At 37.5% G+C, this 20,894-nt stretch overlaps 1 protein-coding gene across 1 annotated transcript in view; it reads left to right on the top strand.

The window, feature by feature from the left end:
- Window positions 1–20,894, top strand: part of LOC144665657 (CUB and sushi domain-containing protein 3-like) — a 546,049-nt gene that overhangs the window by 64,329 nt on the left and 460,826 nt on the right. Inside the window, exons 5-6 of the mRNA XM_078526929.1 lie at window positions 13,462–13,734; window positions 13,828–14,103. Coding sequence (XP_078383055.1) covers window positions 13,462–13,734; window positions 13,828–14,103 — 549 coding nt within the window. The remainder of the gene's footprint in view (window positions 1–13,461; window positions 13,735–13,827; window positions 14,104–20,894) is intronic.

The raw sequence follows: 20,894 nt of genomic DNA, 5'->3' as shown, positions 1-20,894 counted from the left end.
GCTTAATTGATTACGTAAAAATGGACAAAGAAACTACCAAACAAACAAAAACGGTAAATATATCCCTTAACATGAAGGGTACCTCATTTCTTTGTAGCAGGAGGTAGGTTAGTTGGCTATATAAAAAGCGTGACCGAGGATTTGAACACGGGACGACCGAGAACATATCCAGCAGGGGCGGGATTTAAAGTTTGAGCCCGGGAATTAACGATTAATGAAAACTTTTCTCCAATTGCCCCCTGTAAACTTTATCCTTGAACGACTTTGAAGACAGGAACACTGAATCTCATGGTCTGTTAGGTTAACTACGTAAGATGTATTTCCGGTCCCTCCTAAGTTCGGCTGCGTCTCGCTTTCGAAACATAATCGGTGTAGTTTTGAGAGGTATTATTACTTTAAAATAAACTTTCTGTAATTGATGATTAGAAGGAGAGTCAAGAGTGTCTTGCTCTAGCTCCGTAAGCTGATTAAGTTAATTCAGTTGCAATTGACCATCTGTCACACTCGCGTGTTACTCTCCTAAGTTCAGCTGCGTCTCGCTTTCGAAACATAATCGGAGTAATTTTGAGAGGTATTATTACTTAAATAATACCTCTATTTATGACTACAAATAAGACGGGGATTTTGAGGGGCGCAACTTAAGAAGATGCATTTAACGGAAGGGGAAACGTGGATATCAATTTAGACAGTAACACGCGAGTGTGACAGATGGTTAATTGCAACTGAATTTAGACTAAATCAGCTTACGGAGCTAGAGCAAGATACTCTTGACTCCCCTCTTAATCATCAAGTACAGAAACTTTATTTTTAAGTCATAATACCTCTCAAAACTACACCGATTATGTTTCGAAAGCGAGACGCAGCTGAACTTAGGAGGGACCGGAAATACATCTTACGTAGTTAACTTAGCAGACCATGAGATTCAGTCAGTTCCTGTCTTCAAAGTCGTTCAAAGATAACGTTTATAAGTATATAAGATCAAGTGTAACGATTGCGACTGTGTTTATGTTGGCCAGACATCACGCGCGCTTAAAACACGTATGAAAGGCACGCTAAGGCCATCGCAACATTGGATAAAAACTCTTTGCTGGCAAAACACCATATGCTTAAAGGAGAAGTTTCCAAAATGGCCATTTTCTTTACGCCAATAAAAATTTTATACAAAAATATGTTATTCACCAAAATTTCAGCTTCCAACGAGCGCTAAAACCCTACGAAATCTTTCACTAAAGTAGCCCAAAATTCGACAACTGAACGCCGCCATCTTGGAGCTAGTAATGTATGCGTGACGTCAAAGAGCTCAGCCTGGAGTTTGAATACTCAAAACTCCTTGTTTTGTTTTGTTTGTCAAAATGCCTGTTTGTGCAGCTCCATGTTTCTCAAACAGAGCTCCAAGAAATACAAAAAACCTTTCACCGTCTTTCAATATCTAAAAGAATATATAAAATATCTAAAATGCTCACGAATGGATTATAAGAATGGGCAGAAACCTAGCAAAGCGGACATAAATATTTGTGTGTTCCGAAAACTATACGGAAGACTGCTTCGAAGAACATCACAGATACAGTCTCCTGAGTGAAAATACCCATAAAAAAAAAAGAAAAAGGCAGACGCAATACCAACCAATGTTACGATTATGCTATTTCACTTTTTTACTTTATTTCAGGGAGGATTTTTAATCAACCAGAGAAACTCTCTGTTGTTGTTGTTGACTTCGTCGTATTTTCTCGATTAAACGCGGGTCCCCGATTAAACGCCGGCTTCGTATAAACGCCGGGACAAAACTGCTAACTTTTAAATAAACCCTGGAGGCGTTTGATCGATGTCCCGGCGATTATTTGTGGTCAAGCAAACAAGTAAATATATTATTTTCAGTAGCACTGCTACGACAAACTGGTACGGTCTGTTACTTTGGTAATTTTTTATAATGTTCAAGGAAACGTCCGGCGTAAAATAACTAGGATGGATGCTGTAAACAAAACGAAACAGCAATGTTCGCGTTCATGTCGTCATGACTGACGCGAACAGTGGAGGAGGACGTTTATTACTGCGAAGGACATTGGCGACATTGCCGTTTATGGATTTATTGGTTGTTTATGTTCTGTTTGTCACAAATCTTGATTGCAACATGCACGTACCGTATGCAATACTGCAACATTGGTAACGTGCCCGGGGTAACATGATCATCCTCGGAGACCCAGAGACAGATTGTCGAGCGGGACGACGAGAAAAATCGAAGGTCTCGAAGGATAGGTAATAATAGATCAACCTGAAAAAGTTGCAGAAAATTGCACTTCGATAATGAACTCGATCGGACCCCGATTTAACGCCGGAACACACAAATATTTGTGTCCGCTTTTGAGCAATTGTTCTTTAAACTATTGAAAGACGGTGAAAACGGAAATACCTTTTTTTGTATTTCTTGGAGCTCTGTTTAAGCAAAATGGAGCTGCACAAACAGGCATTTTGACAAACAAAAGCCACTACAAAGAAACAAGGAGTTTGAAGTAATTAAAATTTTCCCGCTCAACTTCAGGCTGAGCTCTTTGACGTCACGCATACATTAACAGCTCCAAGATGGCGGCGTTCAGTTGTCGAGTTTTGGGCTACTTCAGAAAAGGATTTCGTAGGGTTTAAGCGCTCGTTAGAAGCTGAAATTTTGGTGAATAACATATCTTTGCATAAACGTTTTATTGGCGTAAAAAAAAAAATAATTGGCATTCTGGAGTGAACTTCTCCTTTAACGACCATCAAATAGATTTGGAGAGCGTCGAAATTGTTGACAGGTCAACGGTGTGGAAAGTAGAAACAACGACTAATTCTTGAAGCTTGGCATTTTGTGCGAGATAGGAACGCTATAAACGAACACATAGCGCTACCAAACGTTTACAATAGCATTAAGAATTCATAGACTCATTAAGAATGCTCTAGAGACTTTTGTTGCACTCGGAAAGTTCATTTAGTTTTTATCACACATTCGTTACATATTTTAACAGGACGCCGTTGAACATTTGCATTTTTATCTTGCTGAAGAAGGCAACAGTAGTGGCCGAAACGCCCAAAAACAAAATTTTTAGCCAGTGTCAACTTATTAATTCGAATTTTTAACATGCCTGGCTACAACCCGAAAATTTTTAAGATAGAAAACTCTTTGTCCGGCCAGCTAGAACCGACGTATCGAACACTGACTGAGTATCTTAAACATTGTATTTGTTTATACATCATTTAATTTTGGACTGTCCTCAAGCCGTTTTTATATTAAACTTATTATTGTGTCCTTTCTGACTTACACTTATCGTTCTAATATTTTCATGTAATATCCCCCGTATATGCTGTTACCTACGTCCGTCATTTATACTAATTTACCACTATTGTTTACGTTGTAAGTTTAAATTTTAAAACCGTTTCATTATAGCAATGACCCTGAAAAAGACAAGTCGTACAAGGTAAAATATTGAGCCATTAAGAATGTCCTTTGCCGTGGTGACAGTCATGCATTTTAATTAGTTTTTTCTACACGTTACAATGACGTCTGGAACGAGCATTTCTACAAAAAGGGATCCGGCAGCAAGAAGTACTTGATTTTACTCGGCGTTGTGTTAGATGCAGCGCTAGAATGCTACTCTTGTTGTCCAAATTATGCAAGAATGGGTCAGTTGTTTCACAGACAGCTCAAGCTCTGTTTGCGATTGAGCCAGCGAAGATCGTATTTTGCGCAATAGGTGCCAAAGTCAAAGAGATAAATTTTGTTTTGCTGTCTTTGCTTACTTTGCTGATTTAAAGCGCTTTTAGCGAGTTATCGCTTTTTCCATTAAGTGGGAGGAAACCTCAGGAAAGAGACTGATATTTATACCTAATCGTACCTTTTTGGTACACTTCGGCGGCATATCAGGCGAGTTTGGTCGAGCCATGGTTCGTATTTTGGCGAGACGCAGTCGAGCCAAAATACCCATGGTGAGACCAAACGAGCCTGATATGCCGCCGAAGCGTACCAAAAAGGTACTATTAGGTATTTACCGTACCCAAATTCAGCCAAAAATCCGGTGATATTATTCGATCTGTTGAAGCCATGCTTGCCAGACACGTAGTACAAAATGTGTTGACCTGCTTGTATTGATACTTTTTTGGTCTTCAACACTTTTATCAAGTCCTCTTCTTACATTTTTTTACTCGTTTGTTTGGAGTTTCATTCCCTAAATTTTCAAAATCCAAATTTAGCGAAAAATTTGGAAACTCCGACTCCATTGTTTCAGTGTGAATGTTTCAGTAGTCGTCGGCAAACATCGCGCAATTGGCGAGCGCGCTCAAGTTTAGTTTTGGCGGGAAAGTTTTTCTCATTTTACGACCGGTAAAAACCAGCTAATTAAAAATACTAGTTTCTGTTTTATTGGTAAAACTCTTTTCAATTCATCGTACAGTAACACGTACTTTACTTCAAAGTGACCGTGATATGGTGGCATACCAGGTCAGTGACTTGATATCGTAGAATATCAGGACAGTAGATCGCGCTTCTGATTTGCTACTTGCGAATTTGGGTTCGGTAACATGTCAAATAGAGTTACGAACACTTCGTTCGTGATCGGATAAAAACATGTTTTCACATAATCCACCTCATCTTTAATATTGCATAGCTTTTCCTGGCCCAACCCTTTCCTTTGCATGAAACAAAAACAGAACAGACAACCTTCCATTATTTTTCCGGCCCATCCATCCCATTCCTCGTTGTTTAATTGCAACCTTTAAGAACCTCCCCGGCGTGACAAAAAAATTTAAATATTTTTTAAAGGTCTCAAAGTTTGCAGAAGTTCAAAGTTTAAGTACACGAATGGGAAGAAGTAAGTTTTATTTATTGATCAATGAAGTTGGTTTTGTCTTTATTCCGCCAAATACCTGAAAGAAACTGTGAAATAATGACTCGAAAGTAATTGTTATTCAACTTGATTGAACTTTGCATTTTTTGCCCGAGGTTTTATGACAGATACTTTAATTTGCAACGATTGCAATTAAAGTTTATAGAACTAAAAAATGCTTTCAGGTAACAAGCTTTGAATCAATGTGATTTTTCCGCTGCGATGGAGAACACCTATAACCATAAAACCCTTTCAAAAGGTCAGTAAGGCAACAAAAGAGAAATTTATAGAAGAAAAAAGCCCCTCGTGAGAGTTTTCGTTTCTACTATGCAGCCTACAGTGGATCTTGAGCCAACCTATTGACCGTGTCATCACTTGAGATGAAAACCCGCCACTGCATGCAGGGAACATAAAAGATCTCCCTGGGATGATGGAATGTACAGACCGAAGCACGAGACATCGATTAACTTTATTTGAACTTGAAACTGGTATTATCGTGTGTCAGATGGCTTGCAGTTCTATCGCTGCATAGGAGGCAAGTAACCATATTAATTCCATACCGTGTTGGAAATTAGTGCCAAGGTTAGAAACAACGAGTGCGGTAGTACCTTTTATTGTCTCTATACGATGTATAGGAGAACTTACATAGCACAACAGTACTTTTTTTTCAGCCTCGGAAAAAAAAAAAACCTGTTTGTCCCCACTACATGTCTATGAATAAGGCTCATACGAGAACAATAGAAATTTTTTCATACGAAAGCATCCCGCTCAAGCTTTCACACTTATGACATTTCCACTTCGAAGCTTAAAGTGGATTTTAGCCAACCTATTGACAGTTTTATGACTTGCGATGAAAGTTAGGAATGTAACAGATATCCCTTCGGATCTGGAAAGTACGAACAAAGCACGAAAGTGATATTTAATATCCGTTGTCTCAGACGTCTTCCAGTTCTATGTTCTATCGCAGCTTACTTATTCCAGACTGTGTTGGTTATCCACCTTCTAAGGCAAATTCGATCGTTCGAGAGATGAGCATGTTTGCAATGTAACAAGATAGTTTTAATAACGAAGGTTATTAAGCACGCAGTACGCTTCCAGCCTTGAATAAATCAGAGAAATGTTTTTCAGTGTCAAATGCCTCTCACAAAAATAACCCGATAACATCGAAACAATATGACTTCTATCGCATTATTTACTTTTTTTTGGCTAAATGAAAAAAAAAAAATCATCAAAACGTTATAGAACTAAATAACATTCTAAGGACGTTTTCAGGCTCGAATCATTAAAAAAAGTTTTTCAGTCTTAGTTCGGCTTCAGCTCGACAATCAGACGTTCTTATCGCAAAAAAACGTCCTTAGTTGGCTTTTCCTCTCTTTGCGAAGCGACTCTTTTACCCTGACCCGCTAAATAGTTGCAATCGCATTTGTTCTTTCTTCCTTAGCCCCAGCACAAATCACTAGAGTGTATAATATCAGTGACGTGGCTGAGCAAAGTCATGTCGTTAAAATCCGGTCATCATAATGTGAAATAGATATAAATAAGTATCCAACTGTCAGAACTGTGAAACACGTAAATGCTTCAGTTTAGAACATTGAATCCATGCACATGAATCTAAAAAGCTCCCGTCTCTTCTTCTGTCGTGAAAAAGCTTAAGCTAAAGGAACAAACCGCTGTTCACTTAGCGAAAGAAAGATATGTAAATTTGCGAAGAACTAAAAACCTTCATTAAATAGGCCTTATTCGTATTCCCCGACGGCCCTGGGACGAGAGCCTTCTGAACATGAATGCGAGGCTAATGCGGGGTACTTTGCACAAATTGCAAAGAAACATATGGAAAATTGCGACTTAACTGAAATAAGAAAATTATCTTTTATTCGAACATTCGATGATTTAGGGGTAAAATGAATTTGGAAGTTTAGGTCTTGTGATTTTTAGGTCTTTCTAGCCAGTTTGCATGTACCGGCGTGCGAGAACATTAATTAAATTTACTAGTTCTCAAGACGTTTTGGCAGCAGCACAGAAACGTAGCAGTCAAACTCACGGTGAAAGAAATCAGTTCAGTGAAATTAAAAGCTATTCTTTTAACTAAACAGTGAGAACATTTAACAGCAAACGAATTTGTAAATAATTAACTTAATGCGCCATTTCGTTCAGTTGTTTTTGTCCATATGCCGATCAAAATATGTAGTCAATACGCGGCATCTCTCAGACATTTATTCTTATTTTTTTAAAATAATAGCAATACAAATCTATCCAAGTTAAGTATATTGCCTCTGGTAAGTCGGATGTACAATCAAAACAAATATTAACAGATTGGGGTCATTACCTTGCGACTCGATGACTGACTTGCACTCCCCCGATTCGACTACTTCAAGGAAAATTTGTTAGCCTTCTCGGTCAGTTCTACCAGATCTTGTATTTTTTTCTGATTGACACTGGTATCCCTCTAGCCTGCAGATCACCTCCTAGCTCTAGATCCTCAAAGCGTTTATTATTTTTAAGGTTTTTCGGCAACCCAGTTGCAATTTTCCATACGTTTCTTTGCAATTTCGAGCAAAGTATCCCGCATTAGCCTCGCATTCATGTTTAGAAGGCTCTCGCCCCAGGGCCGTCGGGGAATACGAATAAGGCCTATATATTACGCAGCTGGTCACCATTGTTATATTTAACAGAATCCGATCCGGGCTTTTCTAGTACAAAAATAAAACGGAAATACCAACGGAATCTGTAACCGATATTTGACATGTTCTTTCAAGATCTGCAGAATGCGAAAACAAATCAATGGTAACAAAAATAGAGAGGTCAACATTCCCGATGGTCTGAAATCCAAAACCCGTAAATTATATTAAGATATGTTAAGGCATGTATTCACCAGTTGTTTAATGTTCAGGCAGACCGACGTCGAAAATGGAGAGCAAAAGCAAAAAGAGCTCCAACGTTCTCCTCTTTGGCCTTTCATTCAATTTAATTTTGACACTGAGTTCTCTTGGGTTCACTTGTTATTCTTTACATCGATTAGACTCGCGTCTAACAGCAGTTGAACGGGATTTACTGGTTTTAAACAGTTATCCATATGGGAATGACAATCGCGAGATTGTGACACCAGCAACTGCAAGTTCGCGTGGATCCCAAATGAAGAAGAATGTCGTCAAAAGAGCTGCCGATAGTCAATCCATGTGCCGCAAATGCAGCAGCGTCTGTTTAAACTGGAATGGGCATCGAAATGTAAGTTGCTTATTTCATTATGTTTGATTACTTCCGTGTTTCAAATACTGAGTTGGCTCTAAAAAGTTTGCTTTTTAATGCCAATATTATTTAACTTCCTTTCCGGTTTCTAAATATTGCTCTGAGTAGATTTTTTCTGCAATTAAAACTCTAAGGAAGGTTTATCAGAAATTAGTCAAGCTTATCGAAGGTGAAGAAAGTATGCATAGCTAGCAAGGAATCAAAATTGATCAGAGCGCTTCAAGCTGAAATGCATCTCATTGTAACTTTGAATCAAAATTAAAGCTTTAATATTGAAGAAAATAACATTGGAATCGGCCTTTTCACTAGATTAGAGGTAAATGTATGGTCTCTTCCTTTCTTCAATCAGAATTAGGATATGAAGGGGAAGTATGTGACCTGTCAGTTCGCTTGTAATTATGTCGTTGTTTGGTGCGATGTTACATTTTTCGGGAAGAACTAAATTGCAGGAAGTAATAATTATAATATAATGTATTAGCTATGTATTGTGCCAACACAGCTGATATTTATTAAATTGTTGAGAATGCGATGGAAATCAAGAGAAAATTTTAACAATTATTCCACGAGCGCGCGTTGGATATCAGTTGGCTATAACGGTCGGGTAAAGTGAAATAATTGTTTTAGCTCCCAAGCTGCTTTCGTTGACACGTATCGGCCACCATAATTTTGGTCAATGGTATATTAGTTCGTATACCATTGCCTGTTAACCAGTCAAAAAACGCAGGAATTGCAATATACCATAGCTAGTTTTAATAACGAATGATATTCCATGTCGTTGTCCTCATAACGTCCCTTACTGCGAATAACTGGTGTGAAAATGTGTCTCAGTAGTTGCGATATATCCTCATCCACTTAACCTGCAACGGCACTAGTCAGCATGTTCAATCAGGTTGAAGCTATTTATTTATATTGTAATCTGTCTTTAAAATCCTGTTGTTCTTATAACATCCTGTTGAGCTTATAACATCCTGTTGTGCTTATATGTGCTTGGCTTATTTAACCCCAAGCACAGATTTTGTCTTATCTTGTCAAGTTATCTGTTTTTTCTTCTTTGTATGACACACGAGACCTGATCAATCAGCGTAACCACCTAGATAATTAAGAAGTAAAGCATTGTAGTACTTAAGCACGAAGGATTACACTTTTACTAACTCTTCACTGAATGTTTACTGTTCACTGAATGTTTTGCCTTGGTTTTTTTATTTATTTTTTCTTTATTTTGTTAATATTATGTACTACGACTCGGATGCCAGTAACACATTTATTCCCACCACCTAGATAAAGGTCCTCTTACACACAAAGCCTGTTCTGCAAGAGCTAGAGGTAGCTTACAACCAACTTAATCAAAATATTTTTTTACAATCAATAGAACGCAACAGTGGAAAAAAGTGACGATAAGATAGTTTGCGTGGAAGGTAAGATTAATGTCTAGCTACTGATACTTTTTCATATCGCGGGTCAATTGACCCACACACAGCTTAATTAACTCGGTTTCTTTAACATTGAATGATCAATAGTATTGCATCTCTGGACGAGTTCTTGACCTTACACTATACACAGAGTTATCTTTCAACAGTTTATGTTTAGGTTTTTCGTTGCCAATTATTTTGTCATCTAATGAACAGTTGCTGGAGATAAGCACTAGAGCTGATACCTTTATGTGTAAGGAATTAAACACCCTGGGAACTCTCAAAGCCTTACTCTTTTTATTAGGGGTCCGGGTTAACGAAGGTCAGAAATACGGCAATGTATTGAGACCAATTTCACTTCCGTTTGTATTTGGGATCCTAAAGAATTTATAAACATTGCTTTCAAACAGCGATTTCAGATTCTAACTAGTTACGCTAGTCACACAAAACTCTATTATGAATGTGTCACCAAATAAAGTACACAAAACAGACCTCACAGTGACCAAACCTCATTAAATTTATTTTGACACAATTTAACTAAACTTGTTTAATTTCATCAGGTCGTCTAGGACCTCAAGGCCCACCAGGCCCTCCCGGTTCACCTGGACCTATTGGTCCCCAGGGCCCTTCTGGTAAAAAAGGAAAAAAGGGAACAAGGGGTTCTCCTGGTCCGCAAGGAAAGCGAGGCAGCAGAGGATCACCAGGACCCCCTGGGGCTGCAGGTCCACCTGGTAAATCAACACAACTTGAAACAAGCCCTAGCAGTGGACGTCAGTTGGGTAAGATTTTATTTCTGTTGAAAAATAAAAGCGTATTATAATGCACATGCTGGGACAAAGGGGATTTGACTTGGTGTTTCACAAATATCTTCTTAAATGTGAAACACATAATATAACTATCCTCGTTCATTTAGATTATATTTTTTAACATGGGTAGCCATTGATTTAGCATTTGGCATTTTATAAAGTGAAAAAAATAAACACAAACTACACAATCAGATGTAGTTTTTTTTTTTTTAAGATGTAGGAGAGGTGAGGAGGTGCTAAGTGGTGCTATGATATTTACAACTGTCAACCCTCCAAGCCCCGAAAACCAATGGGAGGGTATAACAGGAATCCTATTAAGTATCAATGATATGGACAGAACATAACCCCAGTCAGAATTAATCTATCGAATGGCAAACGTAACTGGTGTCACAATTAGCACACAAGGGCTAAATACTTAGAGACAGAAATAAAGTTTTTACTTACTTTCTTTACTTACTTTACTTGAATCGTGTGAATAGCGCCGAAGTCACCAAGAGTCTCTCGAAAACAACAATGTAACAACAATGTGATACACAGGAGAAACAATAATTCACTCTAATTAAATGATTTCCTAAAAGAAAACTCAGCTGAGAGAAAACGTTTCTTTTCATTCTCTTTCTAAAATCAAAGTCTCTTCGAGATATCGACGTTTTTGCATGAAGTATGAGTCGAAGGTTAATCCTGTGCATTGTTCTTCGAACTTATCATTACAGTTTCTTTGTAGTTTAGTTTAACAATTTCCTATCTTCGCGGAGGAAATGCAGCCATATAATTTTGTCAAAAATGGCTCGTCCGCGCCGGGTATTTATACACATATTCCTTAACATTACACAAATAAACAGTGCAAGTTTCACCGAGATCTGACAATTCTATACTTTAAAATTGCAAGGACCTTTCGAGGCAGTCGATTACGGCAGCGAAATTAGCAAATGAAACAGCAAAATATGCGTCTGACGCTTTGTTTTTGCGACGCCATATTTGAATTGTTATAGGTAGACCGCTGTTCAATGTGTTCAAGGCCGTATCGTTACGATTGCTCCACGAAAAAGCACGAAAAAAAATACGGATATTTCCGACTACTGTCGGAGAAAATATTGCGCATATATTAAATTGCGGCGTAAACAAATCGTTACACTCAAGCTGCGTTTTGTCTAGGCTCTGCGAGGGTCGGATATCAAGACCCAGGATTAAACAAAAGCCATATATACAGTGAATGCTTTCGAATTATATTTGAAGATGAAATACGAAAGAATTTTGCTGTCTTTGACTGAAATTCCACTCGAACTGCGTAGATACGATCGCATGTTGTAAAGCCGATTCATGCAACATTGCTGTCATTCCCTGTCAACGCAAGGTCACGTCCCTAACGACCTAGGCTGATGACGAAATAGAGTTGCGTTTGCATGTAGCGACCAAATTTGGCCTAATTTTTAACCGCTCCTAAGCTAAAAGAAGCCCCCATCTCTTGCATTTGTTTTAACTTCAATAATATCTTTGAAAAGAGCGAGTTTTTTGGTATGGTTTATTTTTGACGTTTGTAATTTTTAAACGATGTAAGTGCTAGTGATTTATTCGTGTTTTAGTTATGCAATGCATTGTTTGTGCGACGCTTTTTATAGATCGCCTTTCAGACACACGTGCGTTGAGATAAGAAAGCTGACATGTCACTTTTAAAATTGTTATATAACGTTTGTAAATGTGACAAGTCACGTTCTTTTCACGAGATCGCAAGTGATCACCCACAGCGGAAAGTAATCCCTTGAGAAATTAAAACAGTCCCTTGAGAGTTTACAAATATGTGGTTCCAAATTTCGTTCACATAACCCCTATTCTACGTTTTTAGCTTGTAAACAAGCAAAAACGTCGAAAAAAAGGCACGTGAAGGTAAGTAGTCGTTCCGTCCATAGGAACAGCGTTGATTCGAGCTATGTGCTATTTGCTTGTTACTTGTTTATAAGTTAACACGCAAAGGCAATTTGATTTAGGCCAAACTTTATCGCAGTAGATGAAACATGTTACATAATGTGTGATAGATGATTGTCTGAGTGAGGGTTAGAAGGGAATTCATATAATGATAAACACAATTTTATTGGCCTGTGCAGTTCATTACACAAATTAACCACGATCGAGTGTCAACAGCCAACCTTTCTTTTCCAGAACTGCCTCATTGCAAAGCCCTATCCCTCCGTGACGGTTAAAGAAAAGCAAAATGTTACATTACCTTGTAAAGCAGCTGGCTTCCCGCCACCAGTGATCACGTGGTATAAAGATGGACAGGTGATAGAAGAAGAAAGAAGACAGTTTAAGAAGAACACTTTGGAAATTACGGAAATTCAGTTTAAAGACCGCGGTATCTACACCTGTACAGCGGAGAATCTGTTAGGCAGAGTTCAATCTTCAGTCAATTTAATCGTAAAAGGTATTAAATACGAATTTCGAAATTAATTTTACTAATTAACCACCACATCTTAATTTGAGCAAGGGAAGTAGTTGTGAACTTGAGGTTTTAACTGCGACTTGCGTTTAGGAGAACTGGTCCTAAGGGAATTTAAACATGATTGTTCTTAATTTGAATATTCTGGTATTTATAATATTTTTGCACGGTGTTATTTAAAGTAAGGCGACAGTTACCAGTTTCGACCTAAGAGAACGGTTACATAAATTACTTAATATTCTTTTATTTCCTTTTTTTGTAAATTTCAAACCTTATGTGAGGTGTTCTGGTTTAACAGTTCAGACGATTGCACAGTAGTCCGTGTACATACATACATACATACTTTATTGCATAGCTCCCCCTTGGGGGCTCTTCCGCCATACAGAAATTAAAAAGATAAAAGATAAAAATATTTACAATAAAAAAGAAAAAAAGAAAAAAAAATCAGAAAAAAGGGGTATAGTTGAAATAAAAAATTCGCAATTAAAATTATATACATTACAGTTAAAGGGGCATTTACATTTCCGTGTGACATAGCAGCTCAAAATCAGACAAATATGGACTTACACAATCAGCAACAATCCTCAGAACGAGAGAGAATGTAAAACGAAGGTTGCCAAGTAACACGAAAAAAGGGAATTTTAAAAAAGTGTAGTCGTATACGCTAACTTCTTATTTCACTTGTTTTACTTACTATCTGTTTAATATATTTACAGTACCAACGAAATTTATCGCAAAACCAAAAAGTTCTGTAATCGCTTACAAGAACTGGGATACGGATCTCAAATGCGACATATTTGGTTATCCCTTCCCTGTGATCACGTGGACAAGATCTCTCAAACAACTTCCGGCCAACAGACATGTCATTGATGGAAACAAACTTACGATTAAAAGCACAACAGAGGACGATGGTGGTGCTTACTTATGCCAAGGAGCTAATGAACTGGGAAATGTGGTGGCAGTAACATGGGTCGTGGTTAAGGATGTGGGTAAGCAGATAATGTTTATATTAAAAAAAGAGAAAATAAAAGACTATGAATGAAAGCGCAGTTCAAATAGTTATGTTTTCTTGTTTCTCTAAGTGAATCCCTACATTGTGTCAAGTCCTCCCAGTGAAATTCAAGTGCCAAATGTCGGTGATTCTGTGAGGTTGAATTGCTCTGCTCGTGGCTTGCCGCTACCTAAAGTCAAGTGGTTCAAGGATGGGCGACATGTTAGTTCTGTGGAAGTGCAGGACGGAAAAGATTTGTTAAAGAGTGAATACGTCATCCATCGCTTCAAGCCAAACGACACTGGGATCTACACGTGTCTGTTTTATAACGACAAGAATACCACAGCAGAAGCCAACACAAGCCTAAGTATGTGAATAATTGTTTACTCAATGATGGATATCTTTAAACACTGACGGTGTGAAACTGAATTATAATCGCAAAAATGTCGTAGCAACCACAAATTACCATATTCACAACAGGTAAATTGTTGTTATCGCTAATTTACCACAGTAAACATGCTCATTTGAATAAATAGCTATTCAACGATATTAAGTTTCCAGTACCGATGGGACTTTGCTGTTTGGTGATTAGGTCTCATTACTGTGTTATGATGGTTTACAGACATTAACGCATTTTGAATAGAAAGCGTGCTTTCACCGATTTTTTTTTTTCATGTACATGGATTTTATGTGAAACGTATCATTTCTTTTTTTTTTTTAACATGACGCAAACGGCAAACAGTTTTCATCTTGCACGTATTTGTAAATTAAAGAAAGTAGCAAAGGTTTGAAAAAAGAGTTAAAGGAAATTATTCCAAAATTATGTTCGAAACTGGAGTCTCGGAAGGTAGTCGCTGAACTGGTTTTCGCCGTTTTTTATGTTTCTTTTTAGATAGTATATCGATCTAACTGGCAACAACTGCTCGAAAGATCTTGTATATTAAATTCAAATATCTGTAAAGCTTTTATTTTATTTATTTATTTATTTTAGCTTTAGTCAATTGCGGAGATCCTGGTTCGCCATCAAACGGTCAAAAACTTGGCTTACATCACTGGACAGGTCAATCTGTGTCCTTTATTTGTCATCCGGGATATCATTTAATTGGACCAGCCACAAGAAAGTGTCTTCCTTCCGGTAACTGGAGTGGTATACAGCCTTCATGTAAGCAATGCATAATTATAAGGGGGCTCAAGCATTAGGTTTCTTTGCTTGGTGGGCAATTGTGTTTGCAGCAGTTAAAAACACTATGTGTGTTGACTTAATTAAGGAATAAAGCCGCTGTTCCTATGTCTTTATACTCTAACCAAGATCATAGCCACGTCATTTCACTGCCGGGATGATGAAAAGAGAACCTGAGTGGGCCGCAGGAAAGAGTAATTTTAAGCTCCTATAATCTTTATTAGTATTGGTAATCAAATGGCGACGAGTGAAATTAGGAAGTAATTTCCCGAGCCTTAAGGCGAGGGAAATTATTAACATTTTGACAGAATGCAAGTTATACCATTTGATTACATTTTAATATCAAGGTGACAAATTACGCTTGCAATCGTCGGTTTTTGACTGGTATATTGCATTGCAAACTCCGCAAACTCCGAGCTTTGAAAAGTTGAAAGCATACATTTTGCTCAAGTTCGCGAAGAAAACCCTTTAGAGATTCCTTTTTGCTCTTGACCAAAAGTTTCAAAGATGAATCAACTATCAATTGTTTCTCACATTATGACCGTAGTCTTGAATCAACTGAAAACGGTGCCAGTGTAAAACGCTCAAAAGTCCGCTCGATGCCATTGATTTATGTATATTGGCTTAAGTCTAGAAGTCGTTTTGACGTTTTGAAATATAAAATATTATCAAAAGTTTTATTACATGATAAAATTCAAGCGAAAGCTTTAAAACATCTTTTATTACGAACGCCATCTTGCCGCTAACTACGTTGCCATGGCAATTTTATAATTTCACATGTGAAATTATAAATTAACATTAAAATTAAATTATTATAATTTATAAATTATGATCTCGTGCATAAATTAAGGAGTAATTTGTCACCTATGATATTAGAATAGAAATATACGGGGAAGGAGGTTTATTCTTTTTTTATGAAATCGCTACGAGATAAGAATGGAATGAGGTTAGGTTACGCCAACATTATACGCTTCTCAAAATTGTCAAAAGCGAACTTCTCCTTATTTAAATCAAAAGCAAGAATGATTTCTTGTAAATTAAAAAGGGGCGTCTGTAAATGAGTGCAAGTACGCCTACGCGTGGTCTGACGCCATATCTACATGTATCATTTATTTATCAAGTAACGCTTGTCATGAACTTAACATGAACGCAGCCTACTGCATTTCGAAACTGGTTCTTTTTTATTCCCTAGGAAAACGATACGATAGCTAGTTAAGTTTATTGCAGTCAGTATCTCATACATTCACATCTTTACTTTAAGGTCGCAGAACTTGCCCACCTCTAGAAAGCCTGGATGATGGTTTTATTTACGGACAGCAATTTTGGGAAGGAAAAAAAGTTTCATTCAGCTGCAAGACTGGTTACTGGCTGACAGGATCCTTGGAGCGTCAATGCTTGAAGAATGGTTCCTGGTCAGGATATCAGCCGTTATGTACTTTAATGGGTAAATACATACATTTATAACTCCAGTAACAGTTATAGTTAATCATCCAAGGGAGAAACTACTCGTGAGATAAAACAGCCATAGCACTGCAATCTTCATTCTTTGAATTGCTTATTCGATGCATATAAACCACTGATTATTGAACACCAGTGACCAAAACAAGCATTAAAAACGTTCCAACTGTTCGGGAATATTTCGATGTGTAAACTTCATTTAATATTGGTCGGTTGTCTAAACAATTTGTCAATTGTTTTCTTGATAATTTTTCTGTATTTTTTATTTGCCCGACAATCCTTTTTTTTTTCTAACTTTAGTGTCGAGAATAGATACTATTTTTCCCCCAACATAAATAATTATTGGTTTAAAAAAGAAAAAAAATGTGAATAAGTAAAAGTGTGTATCTCCAGTGCCAGAAATGGTCAAGACCACATTAGTTTACCTTTAAAATAGTTACAACCCAATTTCAATTAATAGTTTAAGAGAGACTAAGGCTACGTTTACACGGACACGGTTTTCAATCGACACGGTTTCATGACCTCGAAACCGCATCGAAAACGACACGGTTTCGAAGTGTTTACACGGAGCCTATTTACCGATTTTCCGACTGTTTTCGAATGTGATTGTATAAGCAAGCGCTGCTCTCTATGCTTGTTTCACCATGTTTACCCTTCGCAAGCCAGCCAGTTCGTGCCAAAATACATGGCCGTTTTCAAATCGATGCGGTTTCGCCGTTTTTGACCTTTTACACGACAACGAAACCGTATCGTTTTGAAAACGCTCCACTTTTGACAGCGTTTTCAAAACGACCCGGTTACAGTAGTGGTCTCGATCGTTGTCGTGTAAACGAAAGGCGTAACCGCATCGCTTTCGATGCGGTTACAAATGAAACCGTGTCCGTGTAAACGTAGCCTAAGGAATACCTGACTGGCTTGTATATTTTTTTGCGATACATTTAAAAGGACGTGCATTCCATAAATCATTTCTTACAAAGAAGCATGGACAAGAAAATATTGTCGTACGGTTAAAAAGGCATTATAAAAATATTATGAGGTTTTTGAAAATTGATAATGTTGATACATGCAATACAAAACAACTTATAAAACGAACTCGGTAGACTACTTTCCTACCTACCTACCTACCTATAGCCTACCTACCTACCTACTTACCAACCTACCTACCTACCTCACCCCTAGAAATAATAATAATAACAATAAATGGATTTACAAAAAGAAACGAAGCTTAACATTAAAATCCTGTGATTAAGGACTACCGGTTAGCTCAGTTGGTAGAGCGACGGACTACAGTGCGGGAGATGTCGGGTTCAAGTCCCAGACCGGACCAACACTCAGGGTCTTAAAATAACTGAGAAGAATATGCAGCCTTTGCATTAAGTGTCATTGTCAGAGTAAACCAGGCAATGCCAAAAGATGGGGGTCAGTCGATTTCCCTCATATTTTCAGCATTTAAAACCTATCAGATAAGATTAAGATTGGTGGCATTTAAATGATTTTCTGCCTTTTCAATCTTGAGATTGACCACCCCCCTAGTTTTCGGCACAGAAAGTGCCAAAAATCCTCATAAAAAAGGCCAAATTCTCAGTACAGGAAACAGATCTTCCTTTTGCAGTTCGTACACAAAACTTTTTCTCAAGGTAAATTAAGTGGTTGTTGATGTTTTGCATGCTTAGAAACAACTTTTCAGTTCAACTGTAATTTTTACCATATTTTCTAAACTAGGTAGGTAGCTTGTGTCTTGCCACAGAGTGAATTTGGGGGATTTTCAAATTCAATTTTTTCAAAAGTGCGATAGTTTATTTTTTATTAAAAGTCATTTTATAACAGTCCATCCCCTTCTTATTCGAAAACAAGAATTTATTGATTGGCACAAGAAATTCTTTTTCCACGAATTTAGTTCAAAAATGGCTCTGATCGCTCTTATGGCTATTTTCCCGCCAAAATTAAATCACACTAAAATATCACATAACATCGATACAATTATATTTTGAAATGAAATAGTTGTCTTTTAATTCATTGAAAGGAGTAGAAACTACATTAAATGTGTTAATAATTTATTTCGAATTAACTATGTTGATTAAAGTAATAGATACCGCAGTCCGTGCATGAATTCATTGTGTATTTCCTGCGAAAACTTAGTCGTATTACGTAAGTATTGCTTCGATTTTCATAGTTTAGTTTGGTATGTCTTAAAAGCGAGATTATAAACCTAATATATATGGCGGTCTTTGTAGGTACCAAAGAAAGAAACCACGAGTCGAGACGTTATTTCTCACGTTCGACACGGAACTTTTGTCAGTTTCAATTCATGTTATCACGTTTCATTCGGGACAAACACTCTTATAAGTATGAATTGTTCGTTAGCTTCACAAGAATCACCTTGTAGTCTTCTCGAATATAGTACAACTGTTCTACCGTTAGATGCTTGTAAACAAGATGTTACAGTTCGTTTACTACTCGAGGTCTTGTTGTGAGTGGCAAGCGAGGATGGCGATCTCGGAGTTCAGAAATCACTGAAGGAGCTTTCTTCATTCAGTTCAGGTCACTTTGACTTATCCGTAGATAGATTGGCAGGTATGAGCATCTGTCCAGAACACTAAAAGAGAAGTAACAGGCGACTGCATGCGACTGGCGACCTTGAAAAGGTACTTGCTGTTATCACTGCACAAAGATCAATGCAAACAGATTAATGACCCACGCCGTGTTTGCATGACCTTTGTAATGTATGCAACACTGTCACGCTGGTTGTAATTTGAGCTCCTCTCTTTTCAAGTTAGTCTCTAGTTCTTTTCATACCAAAACAGACACAAACACGCATACAAGACCCAAGTAGACGTACACAGGTAAAAGTTTAGCTGAGCAATTTTTATGCTAGAATCGTTAGTAATAGGAAGCATTTTTTCCTTATACCATTGCTTATACAATCTGGCTTTAGAGCAACTGTTATCGTAACACTCTTGATGAAATTGTGTGCTAATTATTTAATGTACTCTCATTTGACCAATAAACGCACAAATCTCTGTTTTGGATATACGTTGTTGAGGACTGTATTCTCGTTTTTATCACTGAAGACGACTGTAGTATGTCCCAACACCCATCTAAATTTGCACAGAAGCACAACGTTCAGCAATATGGCCCATAAAGTTCATAAATCTGAGCTTTCATTTCCTATAATAAAAAAACAATCATAGATCATGGGGCACCTGTGGAGATAATGATGATAATGATGTTGTTGTTGTTGTTGTTGTTGTTGATAATGATGATGATGATGATGATGATGATGGTAGGGGTGGCGGTGGTGATGATGATTGCATTTTGACTGCTATGAGAAGCGAAGCTTCGAGGGCTAATATGCTAGTTTTAAGAACATCAAATTTCCAAGGGGCAACTATCAGACCGATAGTTCCGAGACAGAAACTCTCTATCGTTTTTATTATTCACCACTAAATTTTCTTCGGCGCGCCCATTCAAAAACATGCATCGTGAATTATTTTTTTACTTTTCAAAATAAAAAACTCAATTGAAAGCCAAAATTTAACAAACGAAACAAAACCAGACAAGAAATCCACTAAATGCAGTGATTTTGGTTGTTTTTTTTTTGTCTGCAGACACACTTGTTTACAAAAAATTTCACGGGCGGGCACTATCCATCCGGGCATTTTTCTCGGACGGGCACTATGGGCTGAAAGTGCCCTCCGCGGATGAACACCATCGCGTCACGTGAACAATTTAATCCAATCAGTATCTGAGAAAATTTATTGGTGAACTATAATCGCTGATAGGGCATGATTGTGCGTTGGCTTAAAAGTGCTTTAAAATTTAGGTTTTGGATAGCGATAGTCCACTGTATGTTTTGGATAGCGATAGTCGACTCGGCTGAGCCTCGTTGATTAATCTAACTCATAGAAAACTCGGGTTACTAATTTTCAAATATAAAACAGTGATACACAGTTTTGTAATGGCCACACCCAGCTTCTTAGAATCGAGGAAACTGATGTATACAAAACATCATTTTTTTGAAATGCCAGTGGGATACATCTATAAATATTCAACATTTGAACAAGAAGATCGCTTGCTTACTCTTTCCTTTAATTTATGTTGGTTGAATGTTGGATATTTTGTTGTACAGGCAATCAAGTGATCGTAAAGGAAAAACGAATATAATTGTTAGACATGCACTACAGTGTCACTGGCGCGATGTATACTCTTGTAAGCATTTCTCCTGTACATCGGCTAACTCTCGCCCCGCCCAATTATTTATTTTGATAGTTAAAAAGCCGGGCAATATGTTGGCTTAATATTCCATTTGCACGATTTTTTCTTAGGGTTTTTGTAGTACAAATCTTTTACAGTACAAATGAAATCTGCTTCAAGGTTATAGGTGAACCACGCCCACACAGAAATTTATCGTGTCTGAAAGGTACACAACACGAAACAAAGTTGCTGTTGCCACCATCACGACCTTTGTCAGGTTTGACCAGGCGTTTGTGCTACAAAAATTAAGAATTATTTTTCTTAAT

Source organism: Oculina patagonica, chromosome 9 (genome assembly GCF_052425735.1).
Source record: "Oculina patagonica isolate OP01 chromosome 9, crgOcupat, whole genome shotgun sequence".
In the NCBI taxonomy this organism is placed as follows: domain Eukaryota; kingdom Metazoa; phylum Cnidaria; class Anthozoa; order Scleractinia; family Oculinidae; genus Oculina; species Oculina patagonica.
Note: the sequence above shows the minus strand (reverse complement) of the source record. Positions and strands in the feature narration are given on the sequence as shown.